The sequence below is a fragment of the Vipera berus genome, assembly GCF_964194415.1.
Source record: "Vipera berus genome assembly, chromosome: 4".
In the NCBI taxonomy this organism is placed as follows: domain Eukaryota; kingdom Metazoa; phylum Chordata; class Lepidosauria; order Squamata; family Viperidae; genus Vipera; species Vipera berus.
In genome coordinates, this window is record NC_138206.1 from 16,241,161 (window position 1) to 16,265,626 (window position 24,466).

The following is a 24,466-nucleotide window of genomic DNA, read 5'->3' on the forward strand; positions in this document are numbered from 1 at the left end:
GTATCTCTACATGGCATGGTTTAGCCCAGTGATTCTCAACCTGTGGTCCACCGACTCCTGGGAGACCGTGATATCGTCACAGGGGATCTGCTAAGGCTGGAAGAAATGTTATGATTTAAATCTTGAGTTAAGTCTTGGAGGTCCGTGGCCATGGTACGTGACCACAAAAGGTATTTAAAAGGGGGGGGGGTGTCCATGGTGAAGAAAAGGTTGAGAACCACTGGTTTAGCCCATTCTGCAAACAATGCCATATAAGATAATTTTCTAACAGGAGAACTAGGTCTCTTAAGACATTTTTGTTAGGCCAAGTTAGTTAAAATACTTTTGTTTAAATTCCTTAGAAAAATTACTTTACAATACAGGTTGTCCTCAACTGACCGGCGCTTAGCTGCCATTTGAAGTTATGACAGACCCCCTAAAAGGCATTCATGACTTGTATTCAAACTTCCTCCTCCCTTGCAGTCATATGCTTGCATTTTGGGTGCTTGGCAACCTAACCATGTTTATGGTTGTTTGCAGTATCCTGCAGTTATGTGACTGCGATTTATGACATTTTTGAACAGAAACTGGTGTTTACTTCTAGTTCCCACCACAAAGCACCCATTGCAAACCAAAGATTTGCTTATGAAGCACAGTATTCAGTTAGCAATCAAAATGTTTGCTTAACAACTGCAGCACTTTACGATCATCACACATTCACTTAACAACCACTGTAAAAATAAAATCAGGGACAATCATGTGATGACCCATTTAATGACCATCTTGACCTATGACTGTAATTCCAGGCTCAATTATGGTTATATGTTGAGGACTAACTATAGTGATACCTGTGGTATTGTGGTACAGTAGTTTTAGAGTTACACAACAATTTCTAGATGTATTCTTTTGAACCTATCTTTCATCCACCCTAAGCCTTTATACTGACAATGAAATTCATCTCTTTGGTTAATTGACAATTTAATCATATCTCTGTTTAGTTAAAGGAGGTTCAATTTTTTTTTAAAGACCGGAACTCTATTCCTACCTAATTTATTGTAACCTCACTTTATTTTAATGGACTATGATTACAGATACAAGTAAGATATAAGATATGTGCGTTTGAACATATTGTATATGTGAAAAAGAACTTGATGTTAACAGAGTCCAGCAGTTAAAGTCATACAGTTTATGAAACTGTGTTTTGTGTCTTTTTTTAATTTTAAGATTATTTTTGAAGGGTTTTTTCTCTCTCTCCTTTGGTGCATGGGATTGAACAACTCAGTCAAATGCTGTTTTTCCCCTGTTACAAATAGTAATAAAAAAATCCATTCAAGGTGAGTCTGCTGTAAAAGTGTCATTTAAGTTTGAAGGAGAACAAAGGGGAGGCAACACTGATATGGCTTTCATTGGGTCTGTCAGCTTGGAGAATTTCTGCTTCTTCTCCTTTTCAGAAAAAAGTTCGTGCTATCTGCTGCTTTGTTCCTGCTTTGGTTCAATACACAGTTTCTCTCCAAGTTTTCTGACAAGTTCTGCCAGGTCTTCTGTGTTCTGTGATTTTTCTTCAAGGAGCTCATATCGAAGGCTTGAGATGTCCTGTTTAATTTCTTTCAGTTCACCTGTAAAAGAGAAAAGATCAAAGGCTTAGGAATATAGGAATCAAGGACCTATTTCCAGAGGGAAGCTAATAAATAAAACACCAATAATGAAGGTAATAAAACCTTTGCATTATTATTACTTTTAATAACAAATCTGTTTTTCAAAAGAGATGGGTTATTTTTCCCCCCCAGGAATAGAGAATCTTTACTAGAAAGAGAAATAAGGTTTAATGTTGGATCTTGGAGCAAAGCTAACTCCGCCACTATTTTGGATAGCTTCTCCAGTATTTGATAAACTTTGGCTATATTGATATTAGGATCCTTGCCTTTCGCATCTACAATATATGGATCCCTGACAGGAGCTATTTTTAACCAAATAATGGAGGTTTGGGGCATCAGATTCCAATATCATCTTTGTTTCCAAGAATGCTATCTGATATAAGACACATTCTATTTTTATTTGTTTTACAGTGGGAAGTTTTAGCCCTCTGCTTTGGTTTGTCATACTTAAAAATGATTGTTTGTTCTTGTCTTACTTACAACCATTCATTTAGCAATCATTCAAAGTTACAACGGCACTGAAGCAAGTGACTTACGTTTGGTCTTCACACTTATGACTATTGGAACATTCTCCAGGTCACAGGATCAAAATTCTGGCACTTGGTAATCAGAATATATTTACAATGGTTGTAGCCTACTGGGGTCATGTGATTGCCATTTGTGACCATCCCAGCTGGCTTCTAACAAAGTCAAATCCAAAGCTGGATTTGCTTGACGACCAATTGCAGTGATCTCCTTAATAACTGTGGTCAAAAAGATTGTAAAATTGGGAATTGACTCACTTCTGCTTTCATTTGTGGTTGTAGGTTGATGACTGCATATAATGCACAAGAAAAAGGGTGAGCCTTTATTTGTTGGTTTGTTTTATGTTCTGCTTTCCATCCAAAGAGCACAGAGTGGTATTTGCCTCCCAAGTCTTAGCCTCAACTTTCAGGAAAGGATTAGATTGGGAAACCCACCTCTGTAGTTCAGAGAAGATGCTAACCGGCCTTGTTATTCCAACAATTTCACATCTTATCTTGCCTTGCCTCTGGCATCAAAGCACTATTTAAAAGCCTTGCGACAGACTGGCTGCCCAACATGTAATTAATTCCTTTTGGGGGAAAATCAAGTCTGCTGGAAACTTCCAACATTTTTTACATCAGAGACCTGCCCATTTCTTTAGTTTTTCAGTCAAGGATGGAATTCTATTCTGTCCACGTCTACCCAGAGCTCACTTTATGACTTGCAGATTGAGACTCTGTATCCTGTTACAAACTGTGGGGATCGGGTTTCTGCATCCACTGCAGACTCAAACATACAGCCAGGAGGAAGAAAAAAAAGATACAATATATAAAAGCGCTGGCCTCCCCATCAACCTTTGAGCCCTTCCCAGTCTCCTCTATAATGAGAAGATCACTGGTGGCATTGCCTGCACAACATATAGCAATAGTAATAGCATTATATACCATCCCATAGTGCACTGCAGCACTCTCTGGCTGGTTTAAGGTAAAGGTAAAGGTTCCCCCGCACATGCGTGCTAGTCGTTTCCAACTCTAGGGGCCGGTGCTCATCTCTATTTCAAAGCCGAAGAGCCAGCGCTTGTCCGAGGACGTCTCCGTGGTCATGTGGCCGGCATGACTAGACACCAAAGGCGCACGGAACGCTGTTACCTTCCCACCGTAGTGGTCCCTATTTTTCTACTTGCATTTTTACGTGCTTTCGAACTGCTAGGTTGGCAGAAGCTGGGACGAGTAACAGGCGCTCACTCTGTTACGCGGCACTCGGGATTCAACCCACCAAACTGCCGACCATCTGATCGACAAGCTCAGCGTCCTAACCCACTGAGCTGGTTTACAAAGCACTTATTGCCCCCAACAATCTGGGTCCTCATTTTACCAAACTCAGAAGGATGAAAGGCTGAGTCAACCTTGAGCCCCGTCAGGATTGAACTCCAGGCTGTGGGGAGAGTTTGCCTGCAATACTGTACTTTAACCACTGCACCGCCAGGGGCCATTCATATACCATGGTTATTTTCAGGGCAGTGGTTTAATGATGCCAGTCATTGCTCCCCCTCCTACCCAATATCACCTTGGTTCAGTATCTTGAACAGGTGACAAGAGGTCAGAATTCATCCTCTCTATCCAGTATCTTTTTGCAGATGGTAGATTTTAGTGCTATGGGGATCAATATTACTAGCACCACTGCTAGCAACTGTCCTAACACCTGTTTACATTTGAAGAGAAACTCTGCATTTCTTTTTCCCTCCTGAAGTGTTTTTAATCTCTTGAAATTGCTTTCCTAGAAGCTACAGTGCTGTTCCTCTTATAAAAAGAGATCTGTTCCCCTACCATCAGCAATACAACATAAATAGTCCTCGCTTAATGACCTGTTGCTTAACAACTGTTTGAAGTTATGATGGCCTTAAAAGGGTGCTTTAAAGTGTCTAAATCTGTTCCAACTGTCATAAAACATTTTATCTGCTGCATTTTTTATGATCTATGATTTTTTAATGTTTTTCCGTCTTTCTGTGTTGCGAGCTGCCCAGTCGCTGGATACAAGATGGGCAGCAAATAAAATTTATAAATAATTAAATGACCACATGTCGGTAGTTTGGCAACCAGCCTGCATTTACAACCAGTTGCAAATTGCATACCAGCAATTTGTGATATTTTTCACCGTTTTCTAGCAGAAAATAGCAAAAATGTCCATTAGATATTCTGTGTTTCCTTAAAGAGCACGTGGTTCATTTAAAACTCTGGTGACTTGCTTTAAGGCCACTGTAAAAATGCCCATAAAATAGAATCAAGTCATGAGGTAACCCACTTAAGAACTGCCCTGACTTATGACTTAAATTCCAGGCCCAATTGTGATTGTTAAATAAGGGCTAAAGGTAAAGGTAAAGGTTCCCCCGCAAATGTGTGCTAGTCGTTTCCGACTCTAGGGGCCGGTGCTCATCTCCGTTTCAAAGCCCAAGAGCTAGCGCTTGTCCGAGGACGTCTCCGTGGTCATGTGGCCGGCATGACTAGACGCCAAAGGCGCACGGAGCGCTGTTACCTTCCCACTGTAGTGGTCCCTATTTTTCTACTTGCATTTTTACATGCTTTCAAACTGCTAGGTTGGCAGAAGCTGGGATGAGTAACAGGCGCTCACTCTGTTACGCGGCACTCGGGATTCGACCCGCCAAACTGCCGACCTGATCAACAGACTCAGCGTCCTAACCCACTGAGCCACCGCATCCCTTTTAAATAAGGGCTACCTGAAGGTTGTTCATTAGTGGAGTTGGAATACCTTAGTCCTTGCTCCCAACTCCTTCATTTCCTGTCCCTCCTATGCTTCAGCCAGTCAGTGGAAAAAAATTGTCTTTTTCTATTCTCTCTCTCTCTCTCTGTCACACACACACACACACACATACAGAGAGAGAGAGAGAGAGAGAGACAGAGAGAGAGAGACAGAGAGAGAGAGAGACTGGTTTCAGCCCCAAAGCTCTGGAAACCTCCTGGAGCGAGCGTCAATTTTGATCACTCAACATTTCTTTAATTTTGAACCTTTAAAATTATGCATTAGTTTTCCTAGCCAAAGAAATGCTGTCCTCTTGGTATACCAGCAGATCAAGCTTTTGAAAAATAAATATCTTTTTTTAGTGTCCCCAAGAAGAAAAAGATACCATTTGTGATAAATGGGAATTGTTTTTATTTTTGAGACTATGCATGTTTGTGTGTTAGAGGAAAGATTATATAGGTCCGGAGTCCCCAACCCCTGGTCCACGGACCGGTATCGGGCTGTGGCATGCCAGCAACTGGTCCGCACAAACAAGCAAAGCCCCACCCGTGGGATGCAGGCAGCACACAAAACCATGCCCCCTCCGGTCCGTGGAAAAATCTTTCTCCACAGAACCGGTCTGTGGTGCCCAAAAGGTTGGGGATATAGGTAGTCCTTGACTTACAACATTCATTTAGTGGCCATTTGAAATTATGGCAATGAAAAACATGACTTATGACTGTTTTTCACACTTATGACCACTGTAGCATCTCCATGATCATGTGATCAAAATTCAGATGCTTAGCAACTGATTCATATTTATGATGGTTGCAGTGTCCCGAGGTTCTGTAATCATCTTTTGTGACCTTCTGATAAGCAAAGTCAATGGGGAAGCCAGATTCACTTAACAATCATGTGACTAACTTAACAATTGCAGTGATTCACTTAACAACTATGGCAAGAAAGGTTGTAAAATGGGACAAAACTCACTTAACAAATGTTTCACTTAGCAATAGAAATTTTGAGCTCAATTGTGATCATAGGTTGAGGATTTATAGGTGTATTAAGCCTGCCCAAGACTCAATGTGATACACTTTACTATAATAATGGATTCCTGCATTGGGCAAGTAGGTTGGGATAAGTGATCTCCAAGATCCCATTTACCCTTACATTTTCTGTTTTCTGCACTTATGACCTGAAAACTCTGCTTCTGTTATTCATCAATTTGCTAATGAATCTTTGGCAGCGTGATCTTGAGGAGACACTTCTATAATTGCACAAGACTAGTATAGACCATAGATTAAAAATACACGTTTGGCAGCAAAGATACAACTAAAGTCTTGGTGACAGAAACAAATGAGAAATCTCTGTTGTCTAATATTAGAATTATAGCCATTCCACAATCTCACCTTCATTGACTTCGTCACTCTCCCTGTCTACTTGAGCTTTCAGTACATATCGTTTAATAAGACGTTTCATGATCTTCTGGAAAAGAGAAGCATAAAATATATATTTAACTTGATGAAAGGATCCCAATCCTACAGGCTAATTAAGGCATGGATTGCTCGCAAAAACTATGCAGCATCTTCCTATGACCAAACTGATGCCTACTGAAGTACTGCCATGTCACGTATGTTAACTATATTAACTCTGAAGTCCTGTTGAACTGCATAGGATTTACTGCATCGTAACAATTTCCCTATATTTTTTCATTGATCCAAACTGAATGCGATCCAGGTGATCCATGTTAACAACAATCCATTAAGAGATTTACTTAACCGTAATCTATTAAGAGGAGGTCAAGATATGTTGTCTACTAGCCCAAAGGAAAAGGCATGGAATAATAGAGATCAATTATATAGAGAGAGGTTCCATCTTGAAAGTTAGGAAAAGCTTATTAACAGTTAGAACTGGCTGTTCAAAAAGGTGGTGGGATTCCTTCACTAGATGCACTGAAACAGAGACTTAGAAAGCCAACAATCTCAGATGGTTTAATTTGGATTTTTTTGAAGAGAGCAGGGAATTGGACACCGTGGTCTAGTGGAAACTCTATGTTAATTCATACGTTAATGTGATTCAACTGAATCATGGCAATTCCTGAGGTAATTCCTTTATGGCGTTTTTTATACTTGAGTCTTCTCATAAGTTACTTTGTGACTTCTTCATGTAAGACTGATTATGTCTTACACATTATACTAAAATTCTGCAGAATTTTGTCCATTAAATTTCCCAGATGGTTCCAATTGGCTGGATTCACACTTGATTTGTAATTTACTGAATTAACCCATTTTTCTTTTCCAGATCTCCAGAATACACCAAACCATAACTAACCAAACAGGTTGAGTTATGAGATCTGGGCTGTGAAAATACAGAGGTATAATTTTAAAAAATCTAGCCTTTTGCTTTTGTATAAAGGCCATCCTAAATTCTGCAATCCAGATCTGGTACTCTATATGACAAAATAATTCACACACACACACACACACACACAAAGCACAGGTTAAACCTGGCTAGGTTCTTGTGCAAATGCCACAATTGTGTCTTTAACTGATCTAGTTGAGCATAAAATGAAAAGTTGATACTTACCTGATACTTTCTCTGTGGATTATTAGAGCTGTCGATATCATCTGTGCTTCTTATACATGGTATCTTATTATGCTCCACCTGAAAATAAGAAATGCTAAGAAGTTTTCTTAAATAATTCCAACTTATTTTTCTTCCTTTTTTCTACTTGCTGGATTTTTCAAGAAGATAAGCAGGGAATCCAAAATAGAAGCCAAGGAAGAATAGGCAAATATTTTTACTTAGTTGTACTATTTTATCCATATTAATTGTCACCAACTAACAACTGGATTCTGTATACATATATCATTCCTATTTATTTCCCTCTCATTTCATTGCCTTTTGTATCCAGTTTTCTGTACTATTTTTTTTATCTAGGAACTTGATGATAGTTTTTGAGGATCCAGACTCTGCTTCATTAAATTAACATAGCTACATTTTCATAAGCAGCTTATGTTGAGGACCATGTCCACACGGACCAACACATTTTCAAAACCAAATCGCATTTCATATTTGCTGGAATTTCTTATTTCCCCAAGTGACTGCAGCTTTAGCTACAAATGTGATAAAGGAAGAACAAGCTGTCATATTGAGGATAATAACTATTAGACATGAGCTCCAAAACATTAATTATTTTATTTATTAATTAATCCATAGGAGCTTTAGAATTGAAAAAAAATAAGCCCCTCCCTCTTCACTCCTGTTTCCTCTGCATTCCCCTAAACGGAAGATTGTAGGAAGAAATAGCTTGGTATCTCCTTATTTTCCTTACTTTAAGGATAGAAAGCTTAAACATGTAAGTTGGTTATTGGGGTATTCCTTAATAAACTTGATTCATCCCACTGGATCTCCACTTATAAATTATCTTAATTAGCTTAATTCTACCTGAAGATATACTTCCTGATACAAATAAGTTTTGATGAATAGACCAAGAATTTCAACCAGAATTGCCTTCATTTTCCCCTCCACTACCACATAATTACTGCAATTCCATTTACAACTTTTTTCATCCATGCAACTAGTATGATGTTTTTTTTTCTTTTAGAAATTCAGTTTTTGGAAGCACAGTTTTCAGGAAGCAAAATCTCACAGAAAGAGATATCCTTTATGTTCTCACTAACATTCTCTCTGAACAAATTATCCATAGAAGTAGTTATTTTTAGTGTTACACAGAAAAATTATGCTGTATTTTTTCATTTCTAACTCTCTCTTATGAAAGAGAATTTCTTTCTAAATTTGTTTCAAAAAAGACCGGACAGCCACCTGTCTGAAATGTTATAGGGTTGAATTAGAAGACCTCCAAGGTCCCTTCAGCTCAATTTTGATTGAAGTCTGGAGTATTTGCAGCTGTTTAGTTCTAACGTCAACAAGGTATGCATCAATTCCTATTTTTCACATAAAATCATCTCTTCAGCAGTCTATACTTCTGATTTCTCATACTTCCATTAAGAAGTCATAATAAAGGAACATCATCCATGGAAATGTTTCTAATTGAAAAAGTCAGGAGATTTCAAGATGATGGAAAGATCAGGACCACCAGCAATAGCAAGGACCTCCTACAATAACGCTCAAAACCACTACTAAGTCAGAAATAATTCTCAGTCCCTGTGAAAATAAGATATAAAAGCAGAAGGCAGATTTTATTAGGTACTTACATTAAATTGTTTCAATATAGTAGTATTTCAAGACTGGCTGTTAAATTTTAAAAGGCCCAAGTGAAATTTCATTGCATTACAGTCTGTGAACACGTGGTGGCAGAATGCACAAAGTCTGTACACTTTTCAATTGTCTAATAGTCTAAAAGCTGACTTTAAACAATGCTAAATATGCTACCTCGTTTCCTGAAACAGTAGGGTAGCACTGTAATAGCCGCTGATTTTACTTGCTGAAAGCACACATCCTAAGGCAGCCATTGTATTGAATGGTGTAGGAATAGCATGTATTTCCTCCTCCAACTTAAACTATGAAAAATATGTAACTCTAGAAGTGGCAGCTGGTTACCTGATTCATCTCAGCATCCTCCTGGAAACCTTTCTTATGGCAAAACAGTAGTTTAAAAATCCACGTCTTTATTCTGAGGGAAAAGTACAGCAGAGATTTGGGGCTGGGCACCAGATTGAAAGGGACAGGAAGTGTTCTGCCTTCCTCAAAATAAGAAAACCAGAGTTTCGCTCTTGCAAACTTCCATTCTACATCAGCATCATCCTGGAAGGCAGACAAAAGAGTCTATCAATGATTACCTGAGGCAGTGGGACATAGACCTAAAAGAGAAGATGCACTTGTTTTAAAGAGCTGCAGATTTGTCCACAGGCCTACAAATGCAGTCTCTCTGTCTCTCTGTCTCTCTCTCTCACATACACACACACAGAGATACACTTTCTAATATATATGTGTTACTTTTTCAGTGCCATATATATAATCCTAGGTAGCAGCAGATATTTCTGTCTCTGTCTCTGGGCGCAAAGAAAAAATATCTGCTGCGAACCCCTCATTGGCGTCAGGAAGGGCAACCACCCAGTAAACAATTAGCTCCACCCCAATTCAAGGGATTACAGGATCGTAAAAAGAAATAGATAGATGTCATTCTTCTAAATCAACATTTTGTCAGTTTTTGGAGCTGACTATACATATTTGTTAAATAAATACATGAAATGCAAATACATTAAATATATAATTAACTACAGTTATTAAAAAGCACAACACTAAAACAATAAAATAAAAGCAGCAGCCTGAATGCAAATTTTTAAACAGCAAGATGTTAAAAAATCAGCACACTGATTGATTCAAACAAATGTCTTTTGCTCAGTGCTAGGAAATACTTTTCTTTTTCCACAGTCTATTAGCTTATTTTGCCAGGTGATTCCTTCTGGCACTTAATCAAAATCTCTTTTTTATTTCATCCTGCTCTTTTATGTCTTATAATGGCAGAGAACTATCTAGTTATGGCTTCAGAAGGTGGGTATTACACCATTTTAAATAGCCTCTTCCCCAAGCTAACAACCTACAACTTTTCTTCACAAGCCTTACTGTGAAAACTTTGTATCATCTCTTTTGTCTTCTTCTGGACACGTTCTAGCCTGTCAACATCTTTCTTAAATTACAGTCTTGAAAACTAGGCATAAAATTATCAGAAAAGTCTTGCTGGATTTAATTATGTCCCAAGAAAGCAACGCCCAGAAGCATTCAGAAAGGTCATAGCCCTCATGACAATCTTCTAGAACAGGCCTTGGTCAAAACAGAAGACTGATACAAATATAGTTGTATTGCTGAATACTCATATTTAACTATCAGCAGAGTAGTTGATACAATTTTAATGAACAGTAATAATTTTAAAGAAAAGCTCTATTAGTTCAAAGACTGCTTCTATGCTACGTTTCCTGTGTTTGTTTACTAGCATGGTTATAGTTCCTAATTAAGAATATGTACAACATTTTACATTTTATGAGGAAAGCCCATATCAGTTTAATAAGAATATTACCTCAATTTCCTGGAAGGAACTATTAATCATTGCGATAAGCATATTCAACAAAACAATAACCATGGTGACATTATAAACACCATAAAGGACATAACCAATATTTTCAATAAATTTGTGGTTATAATTTATGACCACAGATTTTACTTCGGAAAGTCCAAATATTGCCCAGAACAATGTCTTGAAGCTTTCTTCCACTCTGAAAAATAAATAAATAAATAGAAGCATGAACAAATCTTGCCAAAGATCAAGAAAAACTGAACTGTGTTAGCAGCAACCTGCCTATCTTAACAGTACTTGCAAATATAATACAGTATGTCATGAGTGGTATTTGCAGGATATGTGTTGTATATTTGTATAGGTAGTCCTCGACTTATGACCACAAATAAGCCCAAAATTTCTGTTGCTAAGTGAGGCATTTGTTAAGTGAGTTTTGCTCTATTTTACAACTTTTCTTGCTACAGTTAAGTGAATCACTGCCGTTGTAACAGGGTTAAGTGAATCTGGCTAACCCACTGACTTTGCTTGTCAGAAGGTTGCAAAAGGTGATCACATGACCCTGGGACACTGCGACTGTCATAAATATGAGCCAGTTGCCAAGTGCCTGAATTTTGTTTACATGACCATGGGGACACTTCAGTGGTCATAAGTGTGAAAAAGGTCGTAAGTCACTTTTTTCACTGCCATTGTAACTTCAAATGGTCACTAAATGAACTGTTGTAAATCAAGGACTACTGTATATCAAAAAATTGGAAAATAAAGGTGCATTGTCACAATCTAAAACCCACCAGTTTCTACCTACAGTATATGAAAACCCTACCAACATCCAAAAAGTATGTGACATCACATTTATCATCTCGCATATTTTGACTCTTCTTGGTGAATACACAAACATGTCACAATAAAAACACATTATTATATTACACTTCTAGGCCTCAATGATTCTGGGTGGATCACAACAATAAAAAATTACAATAACATAAACATCAATAATTTTAAAATTTTAAGTGAGACATTATCAGATGTTGCTAGAAAAAAAGATAGGAAAAATGCAGTCACTTTGGCAAGTCAAAAGTAGAAATGTTTCCAGTCGTGTCATATACCACTAGTCTGATCGAGAAATCTTTGTTGTTTTCTTCTTTTAAATATTATTGCCTTCCTTTTTTTTCTACCAATTTACATTTGCGGCCGGCGTCAACTTCCCTCCGTCCAGTGCACTCCCACAGAGAGGGCCTCCTCAGGGTGCCTCCTATCAAAGAATGCCGATTGGTGGCCCCCAGGGGGAGGGCGTTCTCTGTGGGCGCGCCAGACCTTTGGAACCGCTTACCGGTCAAGCTCCGGATGGCCCCCGACCTTCGCTCCTTCCAGCGCGATCTCAAAACCTTCTTTTTTGAACAAGCTGGCCTGGTCTGACGGGATGGGGTTGGGTTTTTTATAATTAGTTTTAATTTTTAATATGTATTAATTATTACGGGCATAATGGTTTAATCACTTTTTAATTTTTGTATTCTGTTTTTTATTATGTATTGCCCTGTTCACCGCCCTGAGTCCTTCGGGAGAAGGGCGGTATACAAATTAAATTATTAAAATTATTAAATTAAATTTTCTTAGCACATTTGAAAGAAATGGCTATGTTCTTTAATGATCTGATTGGATATTTTCTTAATATCCTTTTACATAATAACAGCAATCTTTTTTTTTGAGTGTTGGTTCTGATGAAACCACAACAATACTCTCCCCACACAAAAAATCAGTACTGGATTGGGAAAACCCTAATGCTTCAATAACACCAAAATGGGACAGAAAGAATATAAACAGAAACAAAATAACACAATTAGAACTGAAGTTGGTTAGTCAGCATAAAATGCTGGATGGAGAAAGGAAAACAATATATCAGGGAAAGAGTTGCTAAGTGACCAGCCATAAGTTGAATACTACCCACTTCCCCAAAAGTAAGCCTTATGCCGAAATTTGGGGGTGGGCCTAATATAAGCCCTACCCCCCCCCAAAATAAGTCCTAGTTTTGGGGCAAGGCACACACCTAAAAATCAAGCTAAGGCAGGGGTGGGGATTTGTCCAACGCGCCCCACACCCACTTACCTGGCAGCCAGCCTCTCCTCGCTGGCCCACTTCTTCTGTGATGTCTTCTGCAGCCAGATCTGCATTTCTCAGTCACAGGCCTTTCTGGAAAGCCACTGCAGCTGAGAACTGAGCTATGAATTCAATCCATAGCTCGGTTCTGCAAGACCTCTGCAGCCGAGGACTGAGCTATGGATTGAATCCATAGCTCAGTACTCGGTTGTAAATGCCTTCTGGAAAGGCCTGACTGGAAAATGCAGGCCGGAATGCAGCTGCAAAATGATTCCGTCGGCCCCAGAAGAAGAGGACCAGCTGGGTGAGGCTGTCGGTGCCAGAGGTGACTATAAAAGATATTTCCCCCCCCCTAAAAATAAGACCTGGTGCCTCTTTTGGAGGCTAAAAAAAATAAACACGGGTATTATACTAGTAACACATGAAGTAATACATGGTGTAAAGTATAGTAACAGATAGTAGTTAAGGCACGACTGGGCTAGAAAGTAGGAGACTGTGAGCTCAAATCCCATCCTAGCCATGAAAGCTGGCTGGCTAATTTGAGGCCAGTCACTCACTCTCTCAGTCCAACCCACCTCACAAAGTTGCTATTGTGGGGAAAACAGGAGGAGGAAAATGTGCTGGATATGTTCACCGCCTTGGGCTGTTTGTAAAAATAATAAAGGCAGGATACAAATAAACAAACTAAATGCATACTCAACACATCTGCATCAGAATACTGAATGTTCAATGTACACAAACTAAAGAATATGAAAAGTATTTCATCAAGTTTTTTGTGTAATATCTCTTCTTGCGAAAATGTACAGGCACCATAGCTCTGCTTTCTCTAATAATCTTGTCAATCCATTTTCTGGCGTTCAAACAAGATACAGCATGGGGGGGGGGAATCACACTGATTAAAAGCAGTAATCCTTCCTCAGTCCATTCATGAAAACGTTTGCCTAATCTGATTTCACAGGTTTGAAGGCATCGATATTAAACGCATAAAAACCGGTATAACAAATAAATGCTTCAGGGTTAGCAACCATTACTAACTATGACAAAGGTTACAAAGTCTAAACCAAGGATCTTCCAATATGGTCATTCATAGAATTCACAAGCATTAACTTACGTAGTAAATGCTTCATTCTGCTTTGCTCCCAAGTAATAGGAATAGAGATTAAACATTCCTATCATGAAGGCCACAAAAACCATGATAAATATGACCATGAACTTGAATATGTCTTTCACAGTTCTACCAAGTGATATCTGCAAGGGTCCAAAGCTTTCATTGGCTGGCAAAATATAGGCGATTCGTGAGAAACTTAAAACCACAGCAATTGCATACAGGCCTTCAGATATGATTTGAGGGTCAGATGGATCCCAGTCTATTCTTGCTAAAAAGAAAAAAATACAAGAGTTTTAGTTTAATACGTTGGGCTTTAGTCTTCATACTTGCCTGCTCAAAACATTAGGCCAAACACAGTACAGGTAGTCCTTGACTCACAACAATTCCTTTAGTGACTGTTTGAAATTATAATGGCACTGAAAACGTAACTTATGGCCATTTTTCACACTTATGACCACTGCAGCATCTCCATGGTCACGTGATCGAAATTCAGATGCTTGGCAACTGACTCATATTTATGACGGTTGCAGCGTCCCAGGGTCAATGGGGAAGCCAGTCACTTAACAGCTATGACTAACTTAACCTGCAATGATTCACTTGCTTTGGTAAGGCCACACCTGGAATACTGCATCCAGTTTTGGTCACCACGATGTAAAAAAGATGTCGAGACTCTAGAAAGGGTACAGAGAAGAGCAACAAAGATGATTAGGGGGCCAGAGGCCAAAACATATAGGGAACGGTTGCTGGAATTGGGTATGTGTAGTTTAACGAAGAGAAGGGTGAGGGGTGACATGGTAGCAGTGCCACAAAGAAGAGGGAGCCAAGCTATTCTCCAAAGCACCTGAAAGCAGGACAAGAAGCAATGGATGGAAACTAGTCAAGGAGAGAAGCAACCTAGAACTAAGGAGAAACTTCCTGACAGTTAGAACAATTAACCAGTGGAACAACCTGCCTCCAGAGGTGGTGAATGCTCCAACACTGGAGGTTTTTAAGAAGAGACTGGACAGCCATTTGGCTGAAATGGTATAAGGTTTCCTGCCTGAGCAGGGGGTTGGGCTAGATGACCTCCAAGGTCCCTTCTAACTTCTTCTTCTTCTTCTTCTTCTTCTTCTTATTATTATTATTATTATTATTATTATTATTATTATTATTATTATTATTATTATTATTATTATTATTATTATTATTATTAACTGTGGTTAAGAAAGATCATAAAATGGGGTAGTACAGTTACATTAAGGTGTGCAATGAACACTTCATTTTTCCAGCAGACAATTGCTGATAAAATTGGTGAATAAATTATGGCATCTCATAAGTAGAGTTAAACTGACCTTTTATAACCTGCTGCTTTTTGATGTAAATTGGGACTGCAACTTTTTTGCAACTCCCAACCAGTGAAGGACAAGAAAGCTAGAATTTTGAGAGTCGCCGTCTCATCAGATCCAGAAGGTGTCATCATATTTTGAAAAAATGTTACAAAAACTGCTGAATATTTCTGGAAATATTTCCTTGTTTATAATGTCTAGCTGATATTTACTTTACAGCATACAGTATTATTTACTTTCATGACTATTCAGTAAACCTCTTTTACTTTAGAAGGAAAATGACACATTTATATGGTGCTATCCTGTTCCATATCTAAGATAAGTTTGGTTAAAAAATTGAGGCTTGGCTTATTTCTGAACAGACCTATACATAAGTATATAAGGTATACTTCAGGACTGAATAATATGAATGTATATTTGAAAGGAATTAAAACATTAGTTTAGCTCTATAATATAAATATGAGCTGCTCACCCAAAGTGTAGTACTTTATGCTGGGATCCAGTGTTGCAGTTGACAAGTCCTTCATCTCTGTATCAGCGTCAACAATATTCTGGGCTCTAGAAGCATGCCAGAAGGCCATGAACCTTGCGATGAATGAGGCTGCAAAAATAGCCAACATACCAAAATCTAGCATATTCCATAACTCAAACAGGTATTCCTTGGGACCTTGGGACCAAATTTCTTTACATTCAGCCCATATCATACCTAAAAGAAAGAAGAAGAAAATAGGACATTAGCTTTAGACTTCATGCCTCTCCTTACCTCAGAAAGACTCTGAACATGGTGCACAGCGGTCAAAAGAGCAAAGATGGGGGCGGATAGGCAGTTGTGTGTGTGGGGGGGGGTAATTGAAGCATGGTCTGTACTTGTCACCAGACTGACTGACAAGCACCCAAACTTTGATCACATAACAGTGGGGACCCTGCAATAGCCATAACTTTGAGGACTGAACATAAGTAACATATGTTCAGTGCTGTTGTGACTTTGAATGGTCACAGAATGGTTATTGTGAGGGGTATTGATGGTTCTCACAGTCAGAAAAATTCTCTTCATTCATAATTAATTGTCCTATCTCTAGGAGTTATAGAGAACAAATATCTGCAGTCTGTGACAGAACTTCAAGGATTTGAAAGCTGTTATCATCTCTCTCCTTAACCTTCTCTTCTTTAGGCCAAACATACCTAAGTTCCTTTCATTACTTTTCATAGAACCATCAACATGTTAATTGGTTTTCTCTGTATTCTTCCCAGTTCCTCAAGCTCTGGAACTGGACACACGGGTGATCTGACTAGCATATAGCAGAACTATCATTTCCCCTTACATCACCATTCTACCTCTGTTGATACAACTCAAGACTGCTATGGAGATTCTCAATCATCCTGGTCATAGTTGTCCCAAAGGTGCTTTCCAAAAGGCAACTGGACATTCTTGTCTTTTTCTTCCATGAAAATGTTTTGCTTCTCATTCAAGAAGCTTCTTCAGTTCAATGAACTGATCTTCAATGAATTGAAGAAGCTTCTTGGATGACAAGCTAAACATTTTCACAGAAAAAAGCCAAGAAAGCCAGTTTTCTTTTGGAAAAGCACCTAGGGGACAACCCAAGACTACATTAATTAGTTTGACAACTGCAGCACAATTCTGGCTGATGCTTAACCTGTGGTCTACCAGGTTACCCATAACCTTCTCACAAATACCATTTCTGAGACAAACATAATCTATTTTGTACCTGTACATCAAGTTTTTCCTATGTAAGTCCTGAACGCTACATTTTTTTCACAACTGGTTTGAATTTTTTTATTAAAGAGTTTTACAAAAACAAAGTTTTACAATATATCCCCAAATCCCCCCCACCCCAAACCCGCCCACTTCCCCCCCCCCCACTTCCCAGAGCTAAATACAGGATTATAGTTATAATAATCATATTCTAAATAAAAATTATGCATAATATACAATTAACCAAATTCATAATGTGCTTTAACTCCCCTTTAACATAACTACAAACAAAGTACCAATAACAATATCCCACTAAAATCTACTCATAAGCTAAATGAAACTTTTTAGTCCCATATTTGTTCTGAATATAATCTATCCATCTCCTCCAAACTGAAATATATCTTTCCTGTGAATGATCTTTCAAATAAGCAGAAATCTTAGACATTTCTGCAAGATTCGAAACTTTAAACACCCATTCTTCTATAGTAGGTAAACTATCCTTCTTCCAATATTGTCCCACCAGTAACCGTGCTGCTGTTATCATATTCAACATCAAATTAGTTTCTTTAACATCACAATCTACAACAATACCCAATAAAAACAATTGCGGAGAAAACTTTATCTTTCTCTTAAAAATCTTTTGAATGTTCCACCAAATTTTGATCCAAAAAGCTTTTATATTTCTACAAGTCCACCACATGTGAAAATAGGTAGCTTCTAAACTACCACATCTCCAACATTTAGACTGTAAATTAGGATACATGTTTGAATTTTGATGTAAACGGCCCAATGGTTAATTCTATCAAGATTCTTTTAAGCCTTCTGCCAGCAAAAAACAGAACAACAACATCATCAAGAAACCCAAAAGCAGTAAATTTAGTATGGCATGGTTAATATTTTTAACAAGCCTATACTGGCTTCTAGCAATATTTCATACTAAGTGTTTGCACTGCTTGCTTATCTTTTTCTAGGATTTTGTCAGGTAGTGGCATGAGATTGACCAGTTTATAGTTTCCTGAGTCCACTTTGCCTTTTTTGAAGAGAAGAAAAATATTCATTCTTCACTAATCTTCCAATACTTCCACTGTATTTAACAGAACAGTCAAAACTTCTAAGATCACATCCATCAGTTCCTTAGCCCTCTGGAATTCATTCAAAACAGCTAGGTATTCCTTCACCAATTATTTACCTATTATGACCTATTTTGTTCTATGGCCTTATGATGTGGCTTCCTAATACGTTCTAATGGTGTGATCTTAGTGCATCTCCCTCCAAAAAAAACCTAAACAAAACTGCTTTAGCAAGCAAGGAGGTACAAATGTTTATTCAGAAAGCAATGAGGTGCAACTGTTTATGCAGAACCCATAAAACATTTTTTCTTAGGGTCTATTGAGAACAGCCAAATTAGTTTATGCAGAACCCATAAAACATTTTTTCTTAGGGTCTATTGAGAACAGCCAAATTAGTTGAGTTGTAATGTAGGGAAGGGAAAAAAGGGAGGGAAATGGGTGAGACAAAGAACAGACTGAATAGATCAAGATCTGAATGTCAGTTCTGTTTTATTACAAAAGTCACAAACTTTCTCTTTGTGCATAGTTGAGATTTATTGGACCTGAATATTTAATCTAAAGTAGAACTGCTTTGAACTGTGTTCCTTGTGGAACCATTATGATTTGCTGCAAACAAAGGAATTGTCAAAAGGGAAAAAAAACCCAGATAAAGAACAAGCTATGGCTTAGCTTTTTCTGCACTGGGAAGTATTAAAGTATAGCTGTTATTTGGTATCTTGAGTTCAAGTTGGCATTTTCAATGAACATATATTACTGTATAACAGACTTGTCATTTCATGGGTCTATGTATGCTTTGAAAATGATTCAGAAGAAGACATTAGATCACAAGCAAGCAAAGTAATTTTCTTGTATTCATTCAAGCAACCCTACTTTTTTCACACTGTTGTGAATTATTCAAGTCAACTGCTTAAAGCAGCTACATCATTTTTCACAGTCATACAGAGGACTGAAAAAAACAGGCCTCTGTTATGAATAACTTTGCTTATGCCAGATTTGAGTACTTTAGGATAAAAGTGTGCACATTCCAGTTTTTTATATGTGAAAAAATATGAAGTAAAAGAAACAATTTCATGGAAGCCCACTCATTCATTTACCCTTAAGTTCTTAATTTATTTACTTTCATTACACTTAATATTTGTTAATATTTAATATTATATTCACTTCTCAAGAATTGTACTTAATTATCTGGAATGCCAGGTTTCATCAAGTTGATTCTCTCTTGTGCTACCTAGAACTAAAAAAGGTAAAGGTTCCACCGCACATGCGTGCTAGTCGTTTCCAACTCTAGGGGTCGGTGCTCATCTCCGATAGGGACCACTACGGTAGGAAGGTAACAGCGTTCCATGAGCCTTTGGCGTCTAGTCATGCCAGCCACATGACCACGGAGATGTCCTAGGACAAGCGCTGGCTCTTCGGCTACATAGAACTAGAATTCACTAAAAGTATTTCATATGCTTATTAATGTCGTGTCATGTCAACAATAAATTCTTTTTTTAAAACATTGTTATAAAATATCTATATTTACATAGATATTATAGCCAAAAATTAAATAATGTTGTTTTCAGTTGATGTATATTGTTAATTGTACAGATGAATAGTTCTGTAGTGCTTTCATGATAATGTATGACCTTGTTTTTCAAAGCATATGGCTAAAATACAATAAGCAGATGGTTAGGAAGTATATTAAAGCTTGAATTCTTCTTCCTAGGATTGTGAAACACAAATTGCAATGGAATTAATAACATGTCAGCTGCAAGCTATTTTTTAATGCACCTATGAAATGTATTATCTGGGGTGAATGTATAAAATATGGACATTGAGCTCAGTTTAACTGGTCCAGCTTTAATGAACCTGACTCCAAAAATGGTACTTGGAATGAATAAGCAATGAATTCTATGCATGGTCTTTTTCCTGGTTTGGGACTTGTAATACATAATTGTAAATTCCTTTAGTTTGTATTTCAATATTGTGATACTGCAGCAACCATTCAAACTTGTAATTATGCTGAATGAATGGTAGTTATGACCGGTTCTAACAGCGTCTCAGACACAAGATGACCAGGGTACTTGGCATCTGGCCTAGAATTCTGACCATCAAAGCTAATCATCATTTGTGATCTTCCCTGCTGGCTTCCCACAAGCAAAATCAATGGGGAACCTGGAAGGAAGTCGTGATCACATCAGATTCTCATTTAACAACCAGAACAGTCCTTGCTTAATTATGGTAACTGAGGACTTCCAGAACTGCCATTGAACTGCAATTGTGAATTGCACTTAGCAATGGTAATGCTGGTCCCAGAACAGAGGACTACCTGTAATGCATCTTTAAACATCTGTAATCTCTACTATGGTTGCAGAACAGAACTTTCAGGAATATTTTTACCTATTACCCACGAGATGATCAGCATTTCCATCCAGGAGAAGCAAGATGTTTTCATTCGAAACAGCTGCTTTGCACTATCTGTCACGGTTTCATTAGGCTTTAGTTTGATGCCATCAAATCTGTCGGCTGCATTCATGACTAGGAGCCCAAGGAAAATGGTGAAAGAGGCTGCATGTGCCACAAATTTCATAAAGGGTCCACGCATTATTCTACCCAACTGCAAAACAAGTCAAAAGAAAAAAGAAAACTTCTTTCAGATTAGATTTAGAGGAAACAGGTAGCTAATGGGAAAAGTAACAGAAATGAGTGAGCCCAACGAGGAAAATGATGAGATATTGTAAGCCACATTGTCATAGCCAGCGACCATTATTTAGCACACAGGTAATCCTCGATGTACAACCCACAACTGAGCCCAAAATTTCTGTTGCTAAGTGAGACATTTCTTAAGTGAATTTTGCCCCCTTTTATGACCTTCCTTACCACGGTTGTTAAGTGAATCACTGCAGTTGTTAAATTAGTAACATAGTTGTTAAGTGAATCTGGGTTCCCCATTGACTTTGTGAGAAGGATGCAAAAGGGGATCACATGACCCTGGGACACTGCAACCGCCCTAAGTATGATTCAGTTGCTAACCATTTGAATTTTGATCATGTGACCATGGGGAGGTTGCAAGGGTCATTAGTATGAAAAACGGACGTCAGTCCCTTTTTTTCAACGCTGGTAACTTCAAACTAAATGAACCGTTGTATATTGAGAACACTACCTGTATTTGGAGGGTTGAAGGGCATCGTCACCTACTACCCGATAGTTTGGTATATGCTAGATCGCAATTTCCATTTTCTACCAATCCCCATAGCCATAGGGTTCAATGGGGAGAAGTTGCTTAACTGGGATTATGGGAATTGCAAACTAACACACCTAGTGTGATGACTCCCCCAGACGCTTGCCCAGATACCTCTCCAGATATCAGCTTGGAGGAGATGTTGGTCAATGGCTCCGAGAAATGAGAGGGATTTGGCTGAAGCACAGCTGCAGCAATACAGCCCTGGGGCTTCAGGTGGTAAAAGCACACAGCTGCAGCCAGTCAGTGATGAGGAAGAGGACCTGCCTTCTACACCTGATTCGAGAATACGTAGGGCAGAGAAAAGGCAGGAGCAGCAAAGGTCAGCCCAATTACTTGTGAGGAGGCAGGCTCACCCCTTCTTGATGGGCTATACCAGAAGCTGGCTATTTAGCACAGCAGACAGATAGAGGTGATGCTGGTAACAATATGTTCATTTCCTAGCTGTGTGTTTTCTGGTTCTTGTGATTCTTGCCTTACTTTGAATTGATACTGTGCCTTGACTTGGATTGTACTTGTGAACTCTGGACTTCTCATAAGCCTGCTTCCAGGGTTTATCTTGTTTGGGAAACTTTCAAGTATCTTGTGGACTCATTGGTTATAGCTCTGTGAACTAGCATTGGTCTGCTTTTGGCTGGACTTAATTGGGATACTTCTAGGTTTTTGGTAAAGGGACTTGCTGGGGAATATTAATAAACCCATTAAACTACTGGTGTGTGTGTGTGTGTGTGTGTGTGTGAGTGAGTGGGATAGCACATCTAGATGTATCATGATCTAAAACAGGGGTGTCAAACTTGTAACGTCAAGTAATGTGTTGTGATGTATTGCAACTTTTTTCCATTGCTCTCAATGGGGTGGGCACAGTTTCGCTATGATGCATCCAGGCTGGCAGTTTGACACCCCTGATCTAAAACAACCAAGACAATATTATGGCACCTTAAGTACATTTACTATAGCATGCTGTTTCAGAGATGTGTGTCATCACATTTCTGAAGTACACAGTGAATGTTTCCCCCTTCGTGGGTAGGTGCAAGCAGTGTGTGGAACTGATGTATAAATTTCCCAAACCAACTAGTCACATTAAGTCCAATGCTGTGCATTCATTCCAAAGCAAGACTCACTGCATTTCATAAGATTTATGTTTGCCAGAGGCCTACCTAAAATAGGTTTTGCAATTCTTCTGAAAAATAAACAGCTCTCTTCCATGGCCAGATGGCCACAGTTCCTAATCACTCTGATTAATGACCTTGACAAAGTTTTTGTTAAAGCTTCTAAATTAAAAGGACAGTTGAAGACTTTGATGATTAAACTACACTTTATAAATGATCAACAAAAAACACTTGGCTATGGTTTTTTAAATTGATTATATCTATATTTAAATCTGTATAAATTTGAAGGCAAAAGTAAAGCGGGGAATGAAGCATCAATATGGAAAGGAATTATCAGAGTAAAACAAGGTAATAGCAGAATAGTTAGAGAAGGAATAATTTGCATCACCTTTAGTAAATATCACTACATGATATTTTTTAATATATTGGATTACAGTATCCACCTTCTATCAATCACTATCGCCAGAGGATTGGATGGGAAGAAGTTTTTTAATAGGATTATGGGAATTATAATCTAAAACACCCAGATGCATCATGATTTAAAACAGGGGTCTTCAAACTCGGCCCTTTTATGACTCTTGGACTTCAACTCCCAGAAATCCTCAGCCAGCATGCCTGGCTGACGAATTCTGAGAGTTGAAGTCCATGAGTCATAAAAGGGCCAAGTCTGAAGATCCCTGATTTAAATAATCAAAAGAGCATTGTGGCACCTTAAGTATATTTACTGTATTGTGTTGAGATGTAAGTCATCACGTTTCTGAAGTAGACAATATGTTGCCCCTATATATCCTTCATGGGTGGGTGCAAGGAAATAAAACTGCTTTGCATGAACAGACAACAACATGAAATCAGGGAGAGCAAACCTCACAGTGGTATGTGTGGTTATAGTTAGAAATTAACTCTTTCCCTTCTACAACATTTTCCCAATGTAACTCACACTGCAAAAAACCAGAAATACCCCTTAGTGCTTCATAAAGGAAAAATTATGAATATGCATGTTGTTGTTTTTTTAAAAAAGAAATTTAGACAGGAAATTGACCCATAGCCCCATATCTTTAACCCACTGTAGTAAATCTCAAAAAGTGCTTATTAAGAAAATCTTACAATGGGAAATTCAGTTGTGATAATCCCGTCCATGGCTGAGCTGAAATATCCTAAATTCTGCTATTAATTAGGAAACTGCTGCAAACCTACTCCTTCAAGCAGTTCAAATATATGAAAGATTGGATTAAGTATCCTCTGATCATTACGTAAGATAGGAAGCATTGTTAATAGAAAGGATGATTGATGGCAGAAAGGTATTCCAGATTGAAATATTAGATACAATCATGTAAATGAAGAAATCTGCAAATGGCTCTATCCAGCTAAGATGCTATACTTCAGTAACCACAATATTTATGCTAAAATAAGGGCATTTTTTTAAATAGGAAACAGACAAATACAGACAGAGACAGACAGAAAGTTTGATAATTGTTAAGGCACCAGGCTGGAAACCAGGAGCCAGCACGTTCCTCCAGGCCAATTCTGAGATTTTGCCAAGAAAACTGCAGGGACCAGTTTTTATGCCAGTGCCTGGAAGCTTGCTTTTTTATAGTCTACATCTGTTCACTCATTAGATAATCATCATTATTAGTATGAGAAATAACTCTTTCTTCTCCCCCTGTCCTGACTAATTTTATCAGCATGGGAAATGTCATTCATTTTTATTCATTTGAAACTTACGCACGGAAGTTTATATAATCACAAATAGTCTAGTAGCAAAGCATAGGGATTGCACATGGAAGATCTTCAGCTGAATTCTTGGGCCTGATAATCTGAATTTTATCAGAAAGACCAATCAAAATTTAGTCATACTGACCACCTACTCTTCTGCATCTTTAGTTGTGATATACCGCATGAGCAAATTTGCTTGCAG

The 24,466-nt window shown here is 38.2% G+C and overlaps 1 protein-coding gene across 1 annotated transcript in view; it reads right to left on the reverse strand.

Moving 5' to 3' along the window:
- Positions 1-1,221: 1,221 nt before the first annotated feature.
- The window catches only part of TRPC6 (transient receptor potential cation channel subfamily C member 6), a 70,253-nt gene continuing 47,008 nt past the window's right edge, over positions 1,222-24,466 (reverse strand). The window contains exons 5-12 of the mRNA XM_081326210.1: positions 20,602-20,818; positions 15,908-16,141; positions 14,114-14,378; positions 10,915-11,110; positions 9,438-9,641; positions 7,461-7,538; positions 6,284-6,359; positions 1,222-1,595 (exon numbers count right to left, since the gene is read on the reverse strand). Coding sequence (XP_081182336.1) covers positions 1,444-1,595; positions 6,284-6,359; positions 7,461-7,538; positions 9,438-9,641; positions 10,915-11,110; positions 14,114-14,378; positions 15,908-16,141; positions 20,602-20,818 — 1,422 coding nt within the window. The 3' untranslated portion in view covers positions 1,222-1,443. The remainder of the gene's footprint in view (positions 1,596-6,283; positions 6,360-7,460; positions 7,539-9,437; positions 9,642-10,914; positions 11,111-14,113; positions 14,379-15,907; positions 16,142-20,601; positions 20,819-24,466) is intronic.